The sequence below is a fragment of the Cervus canadensis genome, chromosome 21, assembly GCF_019320065.1.
Source record: "Cervus canadensis isolate Bull #8, Minnesota chromosome 21, ASM1932006v1, whole genome shotgun sequence".
Taxonomy (NCBI): Eukaryota; Metazoa; Chordata; class Mammalia; order Artiodactyla; family Cervidae; genus Cervus; species Cervus canadensis.
In genome coordinates, this window is record NC_057406.1 from 15925199 (window position 1) to 15944949 (window position 19751).

The 19751-nt window shown below is 58.0% G+C and overlaps 2 protein-coding genes, 1 long non-coding RNA gene and 1 other non-coding gene across 5 annotated transcripts; 3 read left to right on the forward strand and 1 right to left on the reverse strand.

The window, feature by feature from the left end:
• Positions 1-797: 797 nt before the first annotated feature.
• On the reverse strand, positions 798-3581 carry LOC122423272. The gene is made up of 3 exons (XR_006264119.1): positions 3375-3581; positions 2739-2799; positions 798-2187 (listed from the first exon to the last, which is right to left on the reverse strand). It is a non-coding gene; the product is annotated as an uncharacterized LOC122423272 (long non-coding RNA).
• A 177-nt stretch (positions 3582-3758) lies between these two features.
• On the forward strand, positions 3759-16691 carry ATN1 (atrophin 1). Of its 2 annotated transcripts, none has more exons than XM_043440136.1 (10): positions 3759-4466; positions 9408-9596; positions 9850-9987; positions 10132-10245; positions 10946-12933; positions 13099-13321; positions 13699-14395; positions 15294-15437; positions 15751-15931; positions 16108-16691. In XM_043440136.1, the coding sequence occupies exons 2-10, from the start codon at positions 9570-9572 to the stop codon at positions 16139-16141; spliced, it is 3546 nt and encodes a 1181-aa protein (XP_043296071.1). In that variant the 5' UTR covers positions 3759-4466; positions 9408-9569; the 3' UTR covers positions 16142-16691. The 2 variants fall into 2 exon arrangements, with proteins under 2 accessions (XP_043296071.1, XP_043296073.1); XM_043440138.1 differs by having other exon boundaries at positions 3760-4466; positions 10949-12933; positions 16108-16285.
• An 835-nt stretch (positions 16692-17526) lies between these two features.
• Positions 17527-17588, forward strand: LOC122424113. The gene has a single exon (XR_006264308.1). It is a non-coding gene; the product is annotated as a U7 small nuclear RNA (small nuclear RNA).
• Positions 17527-19397, forward strand: C21H12orf57 (chromosome 21 C12orf57 homolog). Its single transcript, XM_043440141.1, has 3 exons — positions 17527-17911; positions 18191-18367; positions 19167-19397. The coding sequence occupies exons 1-3, from the start codon at positions 17860-17862 to the stop codon at positions 19316-19318; spliced, it is 381 nt and encodes a 126-aa protein (XP_043296076.1). The 5' UTR covers positions 17527-17859; the 3' UTR covers positions 19319-19397.
• The last annotated feature ends 354 nt before the right edge of the window (positions 19398-19751 follow it).

Below are 19751 nucleotides of genomic sequence, written 5' to 3' on the forward strand. Positions count from 1 at the left end.
AGCAATCCAACAAATAAGGTCAGGAGGATGGCACTGCCTACACTTCCCTGGCCAGGTGGGGAGCTTGTTGGCCTGCCTTCCCCCTCTCCCCTCCCCGGCGGGGGAGGGGGTGGGTGGGGGAGGAATTAAGATTTTTAGCCTGGGGTCCAAGAATTCATAAAAGTATCAAAAACATTGTGTGTGTGTGCATTTTTGGAGAATGGGATCCAAAGTGTCTGCAGATTCACCAAGGCCCTTGATCAGAGAAGTGATGGAGCTGGTACTGGAACTGCTCTGGTGTACAGGTCCTCTCCCAGATTGAGTCTTGGAGCTCCTGGGATGGGCCAGCACTGTCTGGGCAGCGCCCCCTGCAAGCTGCAGAGGCCTGAGGACATGTAACTTCCAGTAAACTGGAAATTCAGGACCTGAGGTGATCAACAGGCCCCTGGCTGGGTGAGCCTGCGAGCAGGGGGCCAGTGTGTGACTGGAGACCATCACACTTGGGCTCCAGCAGAGCCCCAGAACTGAGACAGGAACGCAGGAAATACCTGGGGGTAGGGGGAGGATGAGCCCCCTCTTTCTATTTTGGTGCCTAAGTGGTGTCTGATTCAGTAACCCCATGGACTGTAGCCTGCCAGGCTCCTCTGTCTGTGGGATTTTGCAGGCAAGAATACTGGAATGGGTTGCCATGCCCTCCTCCAGGGGATCTTCCCAACCCAGGGATTGAACCCACATCCCCTGAATTGGCAGGCGGATTTTTTTTTTTTTTTTAATCACTGAGCCACCGTCTAGGGCTCGGCTACCTGGCCCGAGTGGTGGGGAGCTGCGGCCACTAGAGGGAGCCAAGGCTCTGCAGGAGGCCGACAGCTCCGGCGCCAGAGCCAGGGTGGGAGGAACCGCTAGGCTGCTCCCTCCGTGGGCCTCCTGCTCAGCTTCTACTCTGAGTTCTGGTACCGGGCCCCCTCTGCCATTCTGCCCAGCTCCAGGACTGGAAGAGGATTCCAGCTCTGTATGGGCAAGACCCGTTTCTCTGTTTTCTTTCCCGTATCGCTGACAACTTAGCCCTTTTCAGTCAAAGGGCGAGGTTTCTCGCCCCAACCTCTGTGCCTCTTCGTTCCAGCGCGGACATCTCAGCTTTCCCTGCTCCTGTGTCTCCTGGCGCCCCTTTTTGTTTCCTTTGGGGCACCCCGCGGTTTACTCTGGGGTCCATTATACGCACCTTTCTTCAGTAACTCCTAGGCTGACTCCTGGCCGGAGCCATGTTTCCCAACCTCTGCCCTCTTTCCTCGATGGGTCACTTTGTCATGCACCCCCGCAAAAAAAGAACCCTCAGGTACTGGGGTGGATTGAGTTACATCTCCCCCTCCCTGGGCCTCCCAGGCCCCTCTCTCCACTTTTCTTATGTGCTGTTGCCTGGAAACGGGTGGGTTGTGGGGAGCTGGGGTGACCAATGATGGTGGGGTGTGTGTGATGCTCCCTGAAGCTGAACTGAATCCGGTCCTCAGGTTGGGGAGGATCTGGAGGGGAGAGGCCCTGGCTTTTCTTTTCACTCTACTTTTCTTTTAGGCTCAGATATATCACCATCCAGGTCAGTGGTAAAGAATCTGCCTGCAATGCAGGAGACATGGGTTCCATCCCTGGGTTGGGAATATCCCCTGGAGAAGGAAATGGCAACCCACTCCAGTATTCTTGCCTGGAGAATCCCACAGACAGAGGAACCTGGAGAGCTACAGTCCATGGTGTCGCAGAGTCAGATACGACTTAGGGACGCAACAACAACATGTCACCATCCTAGCTGAGCCCTTAGTGGTTAAAAAAGGAGGCAGAAGGGCTTAGCCTGGAAGGGAGTTGAGAAGAGCCTGGGCCAGGGCCCAGTTGGGGACTGAGCTGGGCAGTGCAGAGAGAGAGGAAATGCAATGGGGAGGGGGGACCTCAGGGAGAGGAGGAGTCTTGGAGCAAAGTTGGGGGTGGGGAGAAGGAGCTGGGGTCCTTTTAGGGTGCAGTGGGCAGCGGGTGGGTGGGGTGGAGTTGTCTGGAAAACCCTGAGGGATAAGGTGGGCCTGGGGTAATAGAGTGAGTGCCAGCTGATTCAAGAGTCCGAAGAGTGGGAATTCATTCCTAGGCCAGGGAAGGCTTCCTGCTCAGGCTCCCGGTGCACGGAATCCATTTAGCACTTCTGGGTATTCCTAGAGCTTGGCTGAGCTGGGCCTGGGGAAAAGGAGGCAAAATCTACCAGTTGCTCCCTAACCAGTCTCCTTCCTTCTCTGGAGGCTGGGTGGTGGTGGGGATCCCACCTTCAGGGCCCACCCTCAGCCTCAAGCCGGCCTCTGGCACAACTACCCCATCCCCGCCCCAAATCTGGAGTGCTAGCGAGGGCTCCCAATCCCGACTCCAGCTCCAGCTCTTCCCGGTTCCCAGCCTGCCTCCCTCCCATTCTCTGGCCTTCCCAATCTCTGCTGCCAAAAATCACCCAGCGTCTTGGTGTCCTTTGTCCTGAGAGATGTAGCTGCTTGGCGTGGGGCAGGGAGAGAGCCCAGGAGACCCTGGGCGGGGGTGGGGGTGGGGTGGGGGGTGGACTGGGGGTGCTGGCCTCCTGGCTGAAGACTGGGAGTGGCTGGGGGCTGTCAGGGGCAGAGGCTGCCTGGAGAGAGTCTGTGGTGGAATGGTCTCCACTTTAGAATAATCGGGGCACTTGAGGTTGTCTCCACAAGGAGCCTAGTCCCCACCCCACCTCCCCCCTCCCCCCCACCAACAAGTACCATGAGTGGTGACTTCGGACAGATTTGAGATGGAAAATGGAGCGACCGCCAGCCAGAGGGCCTGGGGAGGGTGTCCCACTTCCATAAATGAACGTCTTCCCTGTGCCGGCCTGTCCTTCTCATTCCTATCGTTGCCTTCTCCTGCTTTTCCCTCCCGTGTCCACCAGCTTGTCCATGGACTTTTCCTCTCAGGGCCACCAAAGGCCTAGACTGCTCTTATATTTCCTCCTAACCGTCTTTACTCCCTCCCCCCCTTCTATCTCCCTTGTCTTGCCCAAAAAACTCTCCTCAGCTCTTTCAGAACCCGCCCCCACCCCCCAATCCAGCCATCCCAGTTTCCCACCTTCCTTTCCCACCCAGAACCCAGTCTCCCTTGGAATCTGCATCTAGCCCCACCTCCTTCATCCTTTCTTAAGGCTCCTCTAGTTTTCCTTCTTTCTCCACAGGACATCGCTAGACTTGTCACTCCCCCAAATTCTTATGTTCTCTGTTCTTTCCCCAACACCCATCACCCCCAGACGCTTCACTCTTCCAGAAACCCATCCTCTCGAATATATCTCCATCTTGTCAATTTCTTCCCCTCCTTAGGACCCCAAACTTCATCCCATTCTCTCACAACTGCCCCCCCTAACAAACCTCTTCCGCTATGTGTCTGCCACAGACGCCGTCACCCCAAGCTTCTTTCCTCTGGTCACATCTCATTGCCCCCAAGAAGCTCCATCCCTCCAACCTCACCCCATCCCCGCGGCTTTGCTACACACCCACAGCCTCCCCCCTCACCTCCGCCACACACCCCTAGGCCCCCCAAACTTCTCCAGCCTCCCCCATAACGGCCCGCGCCCCCCGCCCCCACCTAGCCCTCTCCAGCGCCAGGCCCGCGGGCTCCCCGCATTCCGCCTCGGCGCACCCCTCCCCGCGCCCCGGGCCCCTCGGCCTCGGTCTCGGCCAGCTCGCGCGGCGCCTCCCCCTCTCCGGATCCCCTCCCCCCTCGCCGCTCGCCTCGCGCTCCCTCCCTCGCGGCTCCCTCCCGGCCCCTCTCTCCTCCGTTCCTCCGCGCTCCCTCCTTCTCCCTCTTCCTCCCTTCTCCCATCCCCCTCTCCCAAGCTCCCTCCCTTCGCCGTCCGCTTTCCTGTGCGAGTCGCCGGACGCGCCGCCCAGCCCGCCCGCCCGCAGCCCCGCTTCGGGCAGGGGCCTGGGGCCGGGACCCGTTTCGGGGGTACCGGCGGCCTCGGGGAGGGGCCAGGAAGGGGCGAGAGAGACGACCGCCGGGCAGGGGCGGAGGCCGCGGGCGGAGGCCGCCTAAGGGGGTCGGGGATCGCGGCGGTGTGGGCTGCGCCGGGCGGGCGCGGGCGGTGGGCGGGAGGCGGCGGGTCGCAGCCGCGCGGAGAGCCGGCCGGGCCGCGGGGGCGGACGGCGGCGCGGCGGGGGCGGGTGGCGCGGCCCGGGCGTTCCGGGTGGCCGGGGGAGGCGGCGGGCCTGGGGAGGGGCCGAGCGAGAGCGGGGATCGGGATTTGCTCCGGAGGCCGGCGGGCGACTGGGGCCAGGTGGGGTAAGAGGGGGGATGGGGGCCGCCCTCCAGGGGGGTCGGGGCCGCCGCCGCCGCCGTCGCGGCGGCGACTGAAGCCGGGAAGAGGAGAGGGGGGCGGGGGAGCGGCCGCCGCCGCCCCCCGGAGGCGCCGGAGCCCCGAATCCGCTCGGAGCCAGCCAGCCGTCCCGAGCTACAACCAGGTAAGCCCTGCTGCCGCCTGGGCCTCGGGCCCGCCGGGGTTCTGGTCCGCGGCTCCCCACCCCCACCCCCACCCTTCCCAGTTCCCCCTCCCGCAGCCGCCGCCGCCGCCTCCATTTGTTATTTTTCCGATCTGGTCCCCCACTGCGGGCAATGCCCGGCTTGAGGCTGGGGGCTCAAGGGGTGGGGCCGGCCCCCGAGGAGGGAAGGGGGTCGGGGCACTTGGAGGATCTGGAAGGTAGGGGGAGGTGGGAGGGTCTCAGGAGGAGGGCCAGTGGGGCAGGAGGGTAGGCAGGACCCCGAGACCCAAAGAGGAACCCCGAGGTGGGAGTTTGGCGGAGGAAAAACGGGGTGCCCGGGAGGGGGCTTTGGGCGAAGCCAAAAAGGAATGGAGAGATGGCAGCAAGGTGGAGCATGAGGACTCCAGGAGAAGCCCCGAAGGCTCAGAACCCGGGTGTCAGAGCCCGGGGTTCGGGGTGCCAGGTATAGAAGGGAGGTGGGAAATGGGGAAGGGGTGTGGTAGGTAGATGGAAAGGGTTTGTAGCTGACTGAGGGAGGAGATTGGAACCTGGGGGAAACGGGACTCGCTCCGAGAGGGCTGCCTTTGAGAAGAAAAACCCGGCGTATTCCCCGGGTGGAAGTGGGAAGGTGATGCCTTTGTGACTCAATTTTCTTTCCCCAACTCCGGGTCACCTCTGACCCTGTTTTTCCAATCCCAGGCGTAGGTACTTCTTGGAGAGGGGCATGCTGGGGCCCAGTAGTGTAGTTCCTCCTCCAAGTGATGAGGAAGACAGAACCCCTGGAGGGAAACTTAGGGGGAAACGGTTTCTGGGAGGGTGGACTGGAGCAAACTGGGCAATCTTACAGGCACTCCAAACAAGTTGTGACCCCCACCCACAAATCCCCAGAGCACCCACTGCCCCTCTAGCTGTGGTTTCTTTAAGAGGGGGTGGATCTTCATTACTGTTTTGTGCTCAAAGATTTCCCTTTGTGCACGCACTTATCTCTACTGGGGTAGGTACTCTTTAAGCTCCCTTCCCTGAGGGTGCCATAGGAGGACAGGAGTTGCTTTGGCAACTGTAGGGGGAGTGGCTGACAGATGGACCCCTGGGATGGACTCTTGAGGGGCAGGGTCTGCCATTTTCTTGCCATGGCAATGATCCAGTGGGATGTCCAAGAGATGGGGGCTCAGAATCTTGATGGGGGCCTCAGCCTTTCACTGTGTCCTTGGGACTCTTGGCTGAGTTCTGGAGGATGTTTCTGGTGCTGCTGGTGGAGAGGAGGTTCCTCGGAGCCTCCACCCAGCTCCATCCAGCTGTCTTTGGGAACAAGTAGACATATTCCTTGCAGGTCATGTGTGTTTCTTCAAGTCCTTCCCCTTAGGCATGGTGGGAGGATAGAAATGCTCCTGATCCTTGGCAGTTCATTATTAGAGACTTTAAAAAAATGTTATTAATTTTATTTTTGGCTGCTCTGGGTCTTCTTTGTGGCGTGCGGGCTCTTTTTCCTGTACACGGGCTTTCTTGAGTTTCAGGGTGCCCGCTTCTCATTCTTGCTGGCTTCTCTTGTTGTGGAGCATGGGCTCTAGGGTGCTCAGGCTCAGTAGTTGTGGCATACGAAGCTTTGTTGCCTCATATGAAGTTTAGTTGCCCCGCAACATGTGGGATCTTAGTTCCTGGATCAGGGATCAAACCTGTGTCCTCTGCATTGGCAGGCAGATTCTTAACCACTGGACCACCAGGCAAGTCCCAGGGCTTTTTGTATACAGTAATCTTTTTGCTTCTTTGTGCAGATTTTCTCCCTTTTCTTAAACTTGAGTCTTCCTTCCCAGGTATCCCTTTTCCTTTTCCCCAGACTGTCTCCATGGTGACCCTTTCCCTCAGCCAGCCTTCGACCTTCTATTTCTCCCACCTTGTAAGCATGGCTAGGCCCTCCATGCCCATCCCAGATGACAGTGGCCCAGGGGAGAGGGCTGTGTATCAGCTGGTGTGGTGGGCTTCAGGACCAGAGCCAGGAGACCTGGTTCCTGGCCTAGTCCTGGCTGCACCTCTGAGTAACTGTGACCTTGGGCAAGTCACTTCTCTTTCTTTGAGCCTTGGCCTCACTGACTAAGGGTCACAGATAAGATGGTATCTGAGGTCCCAGTGACAACTGTAGATCCTGAAGCTTAGGCCCTACCTTGTTATCTGCTGGTCTGGGCTGCACTGTTATCTAGGACTGGTTTGTTAGTCTGGAAGTTCTGGAACAATGGTGGGGGCTGGGCCTACGTTCCTGAAATTTACCCTGCAAGCCCATCCTAGAAAGCCTTGTGCCTCGAGTGTATTCCTTCTGATCTCTATTACATTTCTCCCTTAATTTCTTTTCCTGTTCTTACTCTTTTCCCTTATTTTTCATGTTTCCACCTCCCCAGTCTGGCCTTTATAATTTTACTTTTGCAGTAAAGTGCTTGAAGGTGAAGGTGCTTATTTTTTGCAGACACACAGTAAGTGCTTTATAAATTGGAATTACAGTGACGGACTACTAGAGCAGGAAGGAGGGTAGTTAGCTTAGCTTGTAGGTGCTAAAACAGGCTCCTGGATCAGGAATGTATGTATAACCCAACCCTATCTCCTCCTTTCTCCTGCCACTCCTGCTCCCCAGGGTCACCTACCCTTTTATGACTGCTTTTCTTCTTCAGAGCTACCCATTGCTAATTTTATCAGATTTCAACTGATTAAAAGTTGAGGTGGGGGAGGGGCACACTGGGCTTGCTCTGTTCTTCAGGTACATCCATTCCTGCCTTTCCCTGACTCACCTACCGTGAAGATGGTTCTGTGATAGGAAGACAAGTACCCTCCTTTACAGGGGCTGCCAAAAGACACACCAGTCACTATCACCTCTCTTGTGCTTTCCTTAAGATTGTTTCCCCCTTTTGTTATGTTGGGTTTTGTTCTTTGGGTTTTGGTGGGGGTGGGTTGACAATATTAGAAAACCAATTTACACAGCAGCTCAAAAATGTGGTAATAGTTGTAGTGGAAGAGAAATGGCTGGCAGACTGGGCAGAGCATCAGTTGTAAGCTCAGACCTGGGCTTCGACCCAGCTATTTTGTGACTTTAAGTAGATTTTTAGTAAGTTTCCTGGAAAAGTTAGGCTCGCCCCTCACTGCATGCCTCATGAGAGTTCAGTGGAGGTGAGTGAGAAGGTGAGTGAGAAGGAATTACTTTCCCAAGGTATTCCTTGGGAAAATATGCTATAGAATGCGGAAATGCTGTTTCCATAGCCAGGGCTTTCAGCTCAGAGTAGGTGGCTAAGCTTGGTCTGTTCCCACCAAGGCCAGCAGCACTTCATTCGAGACCTGCTAAAGTCAGTGGGTTTAAAGGTCAGTAGCAAAAAAAGATCAGAACACCCATATGTACAGGACATTGCGAGGGATATAGAAAGGAAGAAAACAGTAAGAAGATAGTATTTTGTGGACTTCCTTGGTGGTCTGGTGGTTAAGAATTTGCCTGCCAATGCAGAGGACACGGGTTCAACCCCTGGTCCGGGAAGATCTCCCGTGCCGTGGAGCAACTAGACCTGTGAACCACAACTATTGAGCCTCTGCTCCACAACAAGAGAAGCCAATGTGACAAGAAGCCGGGGCCCAAAAACCCTCCTGCAGCAACCAAAAATAAATAAAAAGAAGATAGTATTTTTGCTCTCAAAAGATCTTATGGTAAGTAACATGGAGAGATGTGACACTTAGCAGGAAACACAAGTGTAAATGAAAATTGCTGACTATGTAGATAGGGATATATAAGGAAACATATCGATGTATATAGATCGGCTATGAGGAGCTGGGAGCCCCTGTCTAAACCAGATGGGAGGACAGGCTTACTTATGTATAAACTCGGAATGTTTGCTCAGTGATCTCCACGGATTTGGTTGGTAAAGTGAAAGCTCTGAGTTTTCCTCCAGCCTTAGGGGACCCAAGCACTAGAGCAGGGGTCTTATGAGACTCAGAACTGAAGTTCGGCACTTTGGGGACACCTCAGTTTGGCCTTCGCATTGGTAGGGCTGCGCGCCTTTGCACTGTTGAATGGGACATTGTTCTACAACCTACTCTAATGTGAAGAAAGATTCTTTTCATATCTCTGAGACTGATCTAGGCCTTCTGAGAATTCTCCTCACCAACTTCTGATGAGAGTATAGCTAAGTACTGAAAAAAAAGCATGCGCTTGGAAGTCAGGGGGATGGGGCTTGATTCTGGCAGTCTCTAGTTCCTCACTGTGTACTCATCGCGTGAAGTTGGGCAAGTCACAATCACAATCTTTGATCCTCAGTCTCCTCACCTATATAATGGGAATAATAAGACTACCTCCTTTATAGGGTTGGGCTTCCCTGGTAAAGAATCCACCTGCAATGTGGAGACCTGGGTTCGATCCCTGGATTGGGAAGATCCCCTGGAGAAGGGAATGGCTACCCACTCCAGTATTCTGGCCTGGAGAATTCCCTGGACTGTATAGTCCATGGGGCACAAAGAATCGGACACGACTGGGCGACTTTCACTTTCAGGGATGGTTATAAATATGAAATGAAATGGGGCTTTATGTCAACTAAGGGCTTGACATAAAGAAGGCACTCAATAAATCAGCTAATATTTCAGGTACACTTCTTTGTGCTCCTTTTGTAAGGCTCTGTGGAATTTTGTGTGCACATATATTTCCATGGGGGAAGTAGTGTGATCTCCTGAATCGGGGCACATAGAAACATCTGCGCTTTCTGCCTTCCCGAGAGATGAAGGGGATGACATTGCCAGCAGAGGTTCCCTCACTTACAGACAGCCCCCCATGGGAGCGGCCCATGGGCAAGTCAGCAGTGTGTCATGGCTGGGCTGCCCACTCAGCCCCTTGACAAGTGCAGTAGTACCTCCTTCAGACTCTGTTCTCCAGTTTGGAGACTTTGATGGTTCTTTTTCCAACAGGCTTCACTGCAGACAGACCCTGCAAGTTCCAGGTGCTGAAAACTTGGGAGAGCCTGCTTCTTGCTTCCCAGGCCGTAGCTGGGGGGACCTTAGGGTGAAGCAGAGAAGTTTCTGTATCCAGCTGCCCGGGCAGAGGAGAATGGGGTCTCCACAGCCTGAAGAATGAAGACACGACAGAATAAAGACTCAGTGAGTAGGAGCTAAAATGAGAGACACAGAAGACCACGGTCAGGGAGGATTCTGACCTGTCCCAGTGCTCCGCTCACCCCGGCCACCCTCCTCGACTCTTTCCTTCCTCCTTTCTTCTTCCCCCGACAGCCGAGCCTGGCTTTGAACCCCATCCTTCCGTGACAGCCACTGGAGGGGAATAGAAAGAAGGCACAGGATGAAATGAGGTATAATGTAGAAAACCGCATCATCTGCTCACTTCCTTCTCCTTCAGATGTCAATGAGGAGTGGACGGAAGAAAGAGGCCCCTGGGCCCCGGGAAGAGCTGAGACCGAGGGGCCGGGCCTCCCCTGGTGGGGTCAGCACGTCCAGCAGCGATGGCAAAGCCGAGAAGTCTAGGCAGACGGCCAAGGTATTCTGTCCCCATGTCCTGCCACAGGATGCCCAGGCACTGGGGCTGACGGTGTATGTTGTGTGTTGGGGGAGCTTCCTGTCTGGCCGAGGGCACTGGTGGAGCTCGGGAGTACAAGATAGGAGTTTTCTTTCTCTCTAACAGAAAGCCCGAGTAGAGGAAGCCTCCACCCCAAAGGTCAGCAAGCAGGGCCGGAGTGAAGAGATCTCAGAGAGCGAAAGTGAGGAGACCAACGCACCAAAAAAGACCAAAACTGAGGTGGGAGACCCTTGTTGCCATCATGACCATTTTCTTGACATTCTTTCACCCAAACTTTCTTTCACTCACAATTCTTACTTTGTCTGCAGTATGAAAGAAAAGTCTTATCCGAATGCATATGAAACTGGCCTGTCTGGATGTCAGTCAGATCTTTAGGGCTCTGGCCAGTGTCAGGTGGACAGGCAGGGCCAAAGAGGAATGGGTAGAGGGTGGGGGATTCTAGCCTCTCCCTTTCTAGGGCCTGGTTTTCAGGCAGGGTCTGGGGAGGAGATCCAGGGTGAGAAGTCTCAGTAGGAGGAACGAGTAAGTCATAAAGAACATGCAGAAGTGGTCTTTTTAAGAACCAGTGGTTTCTGCGATGTTTAATTAGAAGGGTAGATGAGATGAGAGGATGGCAGATGGGCTGGTGGAAGATAAGGATTTGGGTTCAGCTGTGGAATGGGAGGAGATGCTAGAGATGGATGCCTGAGGAAGGAACTGGGTTTGCCCCAAGGGAACTTGGATGCCTGCTAGGGAGCAGCGGAGAGACTGTGAGGGTGGAGGATCCCCAGATGGCCGGGCGGTGGGCTTGAGCCAGAGTACTCTTCACATCGTGGTGCAGTGGTGTGCTGTGGATGGGAAATCATTCTGTGCCAGCGAGGCCCCAAATCCCGGGGAGGCAGGAAAAGCAAAGGCCGCCATGGCTCTCCCTCTTGTGCAGCAGGAGCTGCCCCGGCCCCAGTCTCCCTCCGATCTGGACAGTCTGGATGGGCGGAGCCTCAATGACGATGGCAGCAGCGACCCCAGGGACATCGACCAGGACAACCGGAGCACGTCTCCTAGCATCTACAGCCCTGGAAGTGTGGAGAATGACTCCGACTCATCTTCTGGCCTGTCCCAGGGCCCTGCCCGCCCCTATCATCCACCTCCACTCTTCCCTCCCTCCCCTCCACCGCCTGACAGCACCCCCCGACAGCCAGAGCCTGGCTTTGAACCCCACCCTTCTGTGACACCCACTGGATATCATGCTCCCATGGAGCCCCCCACATCTCGGATGTTCCAGGCTCCTCCAGGGGCTCCTCCCCCTCATCCACAGCTCTACCCTGGGGGCTCTGGTGGGGGGGTTTTGTCTGGACCCCCACTGGGTCCCAAGGGGGGTGGGGCTGCCTCTTCAGTGGGGGCCCCTAGTGGGGGTAAGCAGCACCCCCCACCCACCACCCCCATTTCAATATCAAGCTCTGGGGCTGGTAGTGCTCCCCCAACGAAGCCGCCTAACACTCCAGTCGGTGGTGGAAACCTACCATCTGCGCCACCACCAGCCTCCTTCCCCCACGTGACACCGAACCTGCCTCCCCCACCTGCCCTGCGACCCCTTAACAATGCATCAGCCTCTCCTCCTGGCCTGGGGGCCCAGCCACTACCTGGGCATCTCCCCTCCCCCCATGCCATGGGGCAGAGCATGGGTGGACTTCCTCCTGGCCCGGAGAAGGGCCCCACTCTTGCTCCTTCACCCCATCCTCTGCCCCCTGCGTCCTCCTCTTCAGCCCCTGCCCCCCCGATGAGGTATCCGTACTCATCCTCTACTAGCAGCTCTGCAGCAGCCGCCTCTTCTAGTTCTTCTGCCTCTGCCTCCCAGTACCCCGCTTCCCAGGCACTGCCCAGTTATCCCCACTCCTTCCCTCCCCCGACCAGTCTCTCTGTCTCCAATCAGCCCCCCAAGTATACGCAGCCTTCTCTCCCATCCCAGGCTGTGTGGAGCCAGGGTCCCCCCCCACCTCCTCCCTATGGCCGCCTCTTAGCCAACAGCAGTGCCCACCCAGGTCCCTTCCCTCCTTCAGCTGGAGGCCAGTCCACGGCCCACCCATCAGCCCCAACACATCACCACCACCACCAGCAACAGCAGCAGCAGCAGCAACCACCACCACATCACGGGGGCTCTGGGCCCCCTCCCCCTGGAGCATATCCTCACCCCCTGGAGAGCGGTGGTTCCCACCATGCACACCCGTATGCCATGTCTCCCTCCCTGGGGTCTCTGAGACCCTATCCACCAGGGCCAGCACACCTGCCCCCACCTCACAGTCAGGTTTCCTACAGCCAAGCAGGTCCCAACGGACCCCCAGCCTCCTCTTCTTCCAATTCCTCTTCCTCCTCTCAAGGGTCCTACCCGGGTTCACACCCTTCTCCTTCCCAGGGCCCCCCAGGGGCGCCCTACCCCTTCCCACCGGTGCCTCCGGTCACCACTTCCTCGGCCACACTTTCCACGGTCATTGCCACAGTAGCTTCCTCGCCAGCAGGCTACAAGACAGCCTCCCCACCTGGGCCCCCGCCTTATGGCAAGCGAGCTCCGTCCCCAGGGGCCTACAAGACAGCCACTCCACCTGGATACAAGCCGGGGTCGCCGCCCTCCTTCCGAACGGGGACCCCACCCGGCTACCGAGGCGCCTCGCCGCCCGCAGGCCCAGGGACCTTCAAGCCGGGCTCGCCCTCCGTGGGGCCCGGGCCGCTGCCGCCTGCGGGGCCCTCCAGCCTGTCATCCCTGCCTGCACCGCCTGCGGCTCCCGCCTCTGGGCCGCCCCTGAGCGCCACGCAGATCAAACAGGAGCCGGCCGAGGAATATGAGACCCCCGAGAGCCCGGTGCCCCCGGCCCGCAGCCCTTCGCCCCCTCCCAAGGTGGTAGATGTGCCCAGCCACGCCAGTCAGTCGGCCAGGTGAGCGCCGGGGCGGGGGTTGGGGGTGGCGGGCGAGGGATGGGCTCCGCGTTCGTTTGATGCTTTTCAAAGTACTCCAGGCCCCAAAATACTCCGGCGGCTCTCGGCCGCCTGTGGGGGTGCCGCTCGCAGGGGCTGAGCGCGCGCTACCTCGGCGCCTGGCAGGTTCAACAAACACCTGGACCGCGGCTTTAACTCGTGCGCGCGCAGCGACCTGTACTTCGTGCCGCTGGAGGGCTCCAAGCTGGCCAAGAAACGGGCCGACCTGGTAGAGAAGGTGCGGCGCGAGGCCGAGCAGCGCGCGCGCGAAGAAAAGGAGCGCGAGCGCGAGCGGGAACGCGAGAAGGAGCGCGAGCGCGAGAAGGAGCGCGAGCTGGAACGCAGCGTGGTGAGTGCGTCACTGCGCGCGCCGCCCGCCTCGGGGCCGCCCTCTACGCGACTCAGGATGGTTCGACGTGGGGGGGTGGTGGTGGGGTGGTGGCGTGCGCCACCTGTCGAACAGGAGGAGCCATGGCAACCCAGGAAATGGAGATCAGAGGATTCCAGCAGCAGGAATTGCATCCCTGGGCTGAAGAAAGGCAAGCTCAGGTCAGAGTACCCGTGGATCGTAGAAAGATCATCTCCGTAGGAAGAGAAGGGGCAGGGAAGTCCCTGGCAGGCCGAGTTACAGTAAGCTGAGGCTTTAGGCATTCAGATGCTGAGACAAATGAGCAGCTGAGGACCCGGACCTGCCTTGTTGACCCCGCGTCTCCCTGTGTCCCACAGAAGTTGGCTCAGGAGGGCCGTGCTCCAGTGGAGTGCCCATCTCTCGGCCCAGTGCCCCATCGCCCTCCATTTGAGCCGGGCAGTGCTGTGGCTACAGTGCCCCCTTACCTGGGCCCCGACACTCCAGCCCTGCGCACCCTCAGTGAATACGCCCGGCCCCACGTGATGTCTCCTGGCAATCGCAACCATCCATTCTACGTGCCCCTGGGGGCAGTGGACCCGGGGCTCCTGGGTTACAATGTCCCGGCCTTGTACAGCAGTGACCCAACAGCCCGGGAGAGGGAGCGGGAAGCCCGTGAACGAGACCTGCGTGACCGCCTCAAGCCTGGCTTTGAGGTGAAGCCCAGCGAGCTGGAGCCCCTACATGGGGTCCCTGGGCCAGGCCTGGATCCCTTCCCCCGGCACGGAGGCCTGGCTCTGCAGCCCGGCCCCCCGGGCTTGCACCCTTTCCCCTTCCATCCGAGCCTGGGGCCCCTGGAGAGAGAACGTCTAGCGCTGGCAGCTGGGCCCGCCCTGCGGCCTGACATGTCCTATGCGGAGCGTCTGGCGGCTGAGAGGCAGCACGCGGAAAGGGTGGCCGCCCTGGGCAATGACCCGCTGGCGCGGCTGCAGATGCTCAACGTGACCCCCCATCACCACCAGCACTCTCACATCCACTCTCACCTGCACCTCCACCAGCAGGATGCCATCCACGCAGGTGAGACTCCCTCGTCCTTGGCCAGGCCCTTTGGGATCCCTGTGCACCCTGGCAAGTCATTGGGCGCTTCTGTTGCTCAGGCCTGGACCTCCCACCCCACGTCTGGCCTGAGCCGGTCTCCTGAGATTGCTGCCCTGGTCTTTGCCTCCCCAGCCTGTCATTCTTACCCCAGCCCTACTGCAGAGACCCTGCCCCACACCCCAGCCACATTCAGGTCTGCATCTCCCCCCACACCCCAGGTAGAAGCTGGAGGTGGAAACCTTTAAAGGAGTGCGACCTTCCTCCCCTCACAGCCTCTGTCCCTGAGCCCTTCTCATAACTATTTCCTTGCTCCTCTGGGTTCAGCTGTATTGTTTCTTGCCATCTTCTCCATTCAGGCAGAGGTGATTCATGTTCCTCTCCCAATCTATAGATCTGTGCCTTTCTAGAAAGAGCCCTGTGGCTCAGGTTGTGGGATCACAAGGGACAACGAGCTTTACTCACAATGAGTCTTTCCACCATTTTTCTAATTGTCAGAACACTGCCCCATTTAGCCTTACACTCACATTCATTCCAGGCTCCTTGTGTTCTCTCTTTTAAGTTCCTCCCTGTCTCATCTCCTAAACTTCCTTTTCTCTTCCATCTCCTCTCGGTAGTCCACTCCCTTCCTATTCCTCAGGTCCCTCTGAGAACTGGAATCTCCTGTCTTCTGCCATCCGTCACTCTGTCCCTCCTGCAGTAGGGTCTTGCCCTGTCCATCTCCTAGACCTCTAGCCCCTCCATTGTGCCTTTTTTGATTTGCTGGATCACCCTGTTTTGATCGTCCACCTCTCTTCCCAGGCATGGAGCCCTTCACCCAAATGCATGGTTTTCCCCAAACCTGCCTTCTGTTGACACCTTCCTCTTCTCTACCCTCCAGCCTCTGCCTCGGTGCACCCTCTCATTGACCCCCTGGCCTCAGGGTCTCACCTTACCCGGATCCCCTACCCAGCTGGGACCCTCCCCAACCCCCTTCTTCCTCACCCTCTGCACGAGAACGAAGTTCTTCGTCACCAGCTCTTTGGTAAGGATGGAGGTTGGGGGTGGGGACGGTTTCTCGAGAGAATGGAGGAAGTTAGGTGCTGGAATCAGTCTGATTGGGCTTGGGGAGAGATGAGGTGGCGGGAGGAACTGGGAATGGAAGCAGGATGGCTGAGGCCCTGGCTGAGAGGCACAGATGTTAAGGTCAGGCTCAGAGGCCTGGATCCTTACCACCTCTGGCAGCTTGCAGGACTGACTGTCACCTAAGTTGATTCGTGGTGGTTCCTCTGTATGTACAGAGTCTGGCCACCTGAGTACCTCATCAGTCACGTGGCCCCTGCCCTTCCTGCCCACAGCTGCTCCATACCGGGACCTGCCAGCCTCCCTCTCTGCCCCGATGTCGGCAGCTCACCAGCTGCAGGCCATGCACGCGCAGTCGGCTGAGTTGCAGCGCTTGGCACTGGAGCAGCAGCAGTGGCTGCATGCCCATCACCCGCTGCACAGCGTGCCGCTGCCCGCCCAGGAGGACTACTACAGGTACCACAGGGTGCCCGGGACCCGGCGGAGGGGGTGCACCCCAGCCCGACAGGGGTGGGTGTGGCCCCCGTGGGAGGGGACCCATCGGCAGTGAGTGGGGCCGGTCAGGATGGACCTCAGTCTCTCCCCACCCCCACCCCCACCCCGACTCCCTGCTCTGCCTGCTCTCCCCCCAGTCATCTGAAGAAGGAAAGCGACAAGCCGCTGTAGGACCCGCCATCGAGAGAGCACCATGGCCCCTGCCTCTGGACCCAGGAGGCCTCTCTCCCCTCCTGCCACTCAGAGCCTCCCGGTGCGGCTCAGGCCCCAAGCAATCGGGCCTCTGGGCAGGAGGGAGGAAGGGACAGACGCAAGGCCGAGGAGGAAGGGACAGACGCAAGGCCGAGGCTCCTGTGGTGTGCGGAGGCGGGGAGGGGGCGGGTGGGGGCAGAAAGCGCACACTTATCTTGGACCGGGTCCCTCTCCCTTGGCCCCCGACTTTATTCCTCCCCCACGTCAACCCCCCCCCCCATGGCCGCTGCCCGCCCCCCACCCCTGGTGTGATTATTTCATCTGTTAGCTGTGGCTGTTTTGCGTAGCATCGTGTGCCGCCCCTGCCCCTCCCCAGCTGCCCCCCCCCACCGTGTGCGCGCCCCACTGCGATGTACGCCCCTCCCCCCCACATTAATAATTTATATATATAAATATCTATATGACGCTCTTTAAAGAACATCCCAAACGAAACCAACCAAACAAAAACATCCTCACGACTCCCCAGGAAGATGTCTGTGGCTGTTTCTTTGTGGGCTGTGGGGCGTGGGTGGGGGTGTGGGTCTCCGCACAGTGACACCTCGAGAGAAAGCCGTGCGACCTCCCAGAGCCAGCCCGGAAGTGGGTAGGGACCCTGGCGAGTTGGAGAGGGGACTCACAAAGAGCCGGGTTCCTGGAGTCCTGGCTCCGCCATAAGGGGGTGCCAGGGCAAGTCCTGACCCTTTCTGCCAAGGCTGGGCAGTCAGGATGCTGGCGGCCCAGGACAGCTCTAGGGAACTACGCAAACTCGGGAGGCGTTTCTGCCACTGGTCCCACAGCTAGAAGCCTCCGGGGACCCGAATCCTTTTGGTTGAGTAGCTAGAAATGGTGATACAGCGGAGGTGCAGGGGGCGTGGCTGCAATAAGTTTAGAACCCAGGTGTCTTAACCACCCTAAGGTCGCGGGGAGAGGGAGTGGGGGAACAATTTCAAACGCCCAGAAGGGAAGAGAAATTACAGGGCGTCAACTCACACCTCGACGAAAGACCATTTTAGGAAAGCGCGGGAGCCGCCGAGCTCTTCTGCGGCGAAGCCCTGTCTGCGTTCTTAAAAACTGAAGGGGGCGTGACTGGCTTCCTACTCAGCCAATCGGCACTGGCTCATTTGCATAGGCCCCCACCCAACGTTCACAAACTCTAGACACGAAGGATTTAAGAGAGTTCCTTAGAACATGGTCTTCCCCTTCGAAAGTCGCAGTGTGTCTCGTTATCTGTACAGCAGTAGGAGCTAGGAACCGGCCGTCGGGGCTCACCCTCACCGACAGCGGGGTTGATGGCTATGCCGCTCTCCCTCCGGCGGCTACGCACGCAGTGTTACAGCTCTTTTAGAATTTGTCTAGCAGGTTTTCCGGTTTGCACCGGAAAGCCCCTCCCACATAAGTGGTTATCAACAATAGACTGATATTTAGGGGGGAAACTGTTGTTTTTCTCCTGATTCGGTTTTTTTTTTTTTTTTTTGGTCTACGTGTGGTTGGCTAGTTGCTGGCGGAGAAAATCCGGGAGGTTGGGACTCTTGTCGGGAAGTTTCCGGCTCTGTCTGATGTAGCTTCCCGTTCGCTTACCCCCTGCACCGGGAGGGCCGCACTAGAAACCGGTTCGTTTTTTGCCAGCTCGTCGCTACCGCACGTGCATCTTTTGTCCCATGGCGTCCGCCTCGGCTCAATCCGCGGCCCTGAGTGCCGAGCAGGCCAAGGGTGAGAAGCCTCCCATTTGCCGGGTGGGCTCTTTTCTCGAGAAGGGCGCTGGGCGAGAGGTGTGACTGCATTCGCTGGGAAGTGGGGGCGCGCGGGACCGTCCTCTCTTCAGAGGGGCCTCCATGCTCTCAGCGAGGAATTCGGGGGCCGAGCTCGGTTATTACGGCTTAGGTTCACTAATCCGCTGCCCTTTTCCTTGCGCTCTCGGCCGCGCGGGTCGGCTGGACTCGGATGCCCACTCGCGGCGGCGACTCCTCCCTGGGCTGCATCTGCGCACAGTGGTCCTGGCCGAGGTGATCCAGGCTTTCTCGGCGCCGGAGAATGCCGTTCGCATGGACGAAGCTCGGGACAACGCGTGCAACGACATGGGCAAAATGCTGCAATTCGTGCTGCCCGTGGCCACGCAGATTCAGCAGGAGGTTATTAAAGCCTACGGCTTCAGCTGCGACGGGGAAGGTGGGTCGGACGGGGGTCGGCGGTGCACTGGATCGAGGAGAGGACGATGGATCTGTTGGGTCCCTGAGCCGTCGTCCCCTTTCTCGCCACACGGCGGCAGCCACAGTCTTAACAGTGTTGGCGCTCAGAGCCCAGGGTCTGCTGTGAACTTGAGCCAAGAGAGGTTCTTAAGTGCATGTTGTAGTTACCATTAACTATACTGTTATTCCGTTTTAAGATGAGGAATCAGGCTCTGCTAGTAAACCAGTGCTGGAGGTCACAGCAGAACTTTCTATGAGTCCCATTTTGGTGGCTTTTAGTGAGATGTCTATATGACCACGCACTTCTGCAGCCCCCCCCCCACCCCCCACTCCCCACCCCGCAACGTGTTTCAGCTAATTTGAGGTCTGGCAGTTCAGTTTCTTGGGTGAGATCACCGAGTTCTCCAAGAGTGTTTATTGATTCCGCCCAGCTGGCCCATGATCCTCCTGTGTCCTGGTTATAGACTGGGGACCTCGTTCTGGTGGGTATGCATCCTTTGGGCTCTTGTGACTAAACTGCTAAAATGGTTAATCTGATCCTGGGAAGCACACTGCTTTGAGATGTTGTCATTCACTGCATCCCATCGGGTTGTGCCTGCTGTAGACCAGGAAATAGTTTATCCAGACCACGCAGGGCATTGCCTGGGTCTTGTTTTGGAGACAGCTACCTGGCCCGAGGGGAAGCAGCCATCCACTCCAGCTCAAGCTGCTCCCTCCTGCCATCTTGGACACATCCGTTCCCTGTTGGGTGTGGACTGATGCCTCGTTCCTCTTTGCAGGTGTTCTTAAGTTTGCCCGCCTTGTCAAGTCTTACGAAGCCCAGGATCCCGAGATTGCCAGCCTGTCCGGGAAGCTGAAGGCTCTGTTCCTGCCGCCCATGACCTTGCCGCCCCATGGGCCTGCTTCGGGTGGCAGCGTGGCCGCCTCCTGAGGGCTAGCCCTCCCGTGACACTGCTGGGGAAGGGAAGACCTAATTGTACCGCAGGATAATAAATGTGCCTGTGACTTAGTGTTGATGTCTGTTTTTGTGACCCTGACAACCTCCACGTCCCCCCTGACTCCCTCTTGCCTTTCAGGCTGTCCCATTTCCCTATCCAGATCTTTCCTGTGTTCCTGCCCGGCTGGACTGGCTCCAGGGCAGACTGGGAGGATGGGCCGGCCCCTCAACCCTGCTGGGTGGGGGGCCTGCACAGGCTTCACCCTCTTTGAGCAGTGGGGCTTTCTGGACTTTTCCTGAGGCCCCTGGGCTTCTGTGCCCCTGGAGACTTCCTCATTGGCTGGTGCTCCCTTGGCCAGGGTGACTTCCTGGGTTTTGCTGGCAGCACCCAGCTTCCTGCGGCTCGGTTGGCTGGTGGGCCAGGTGG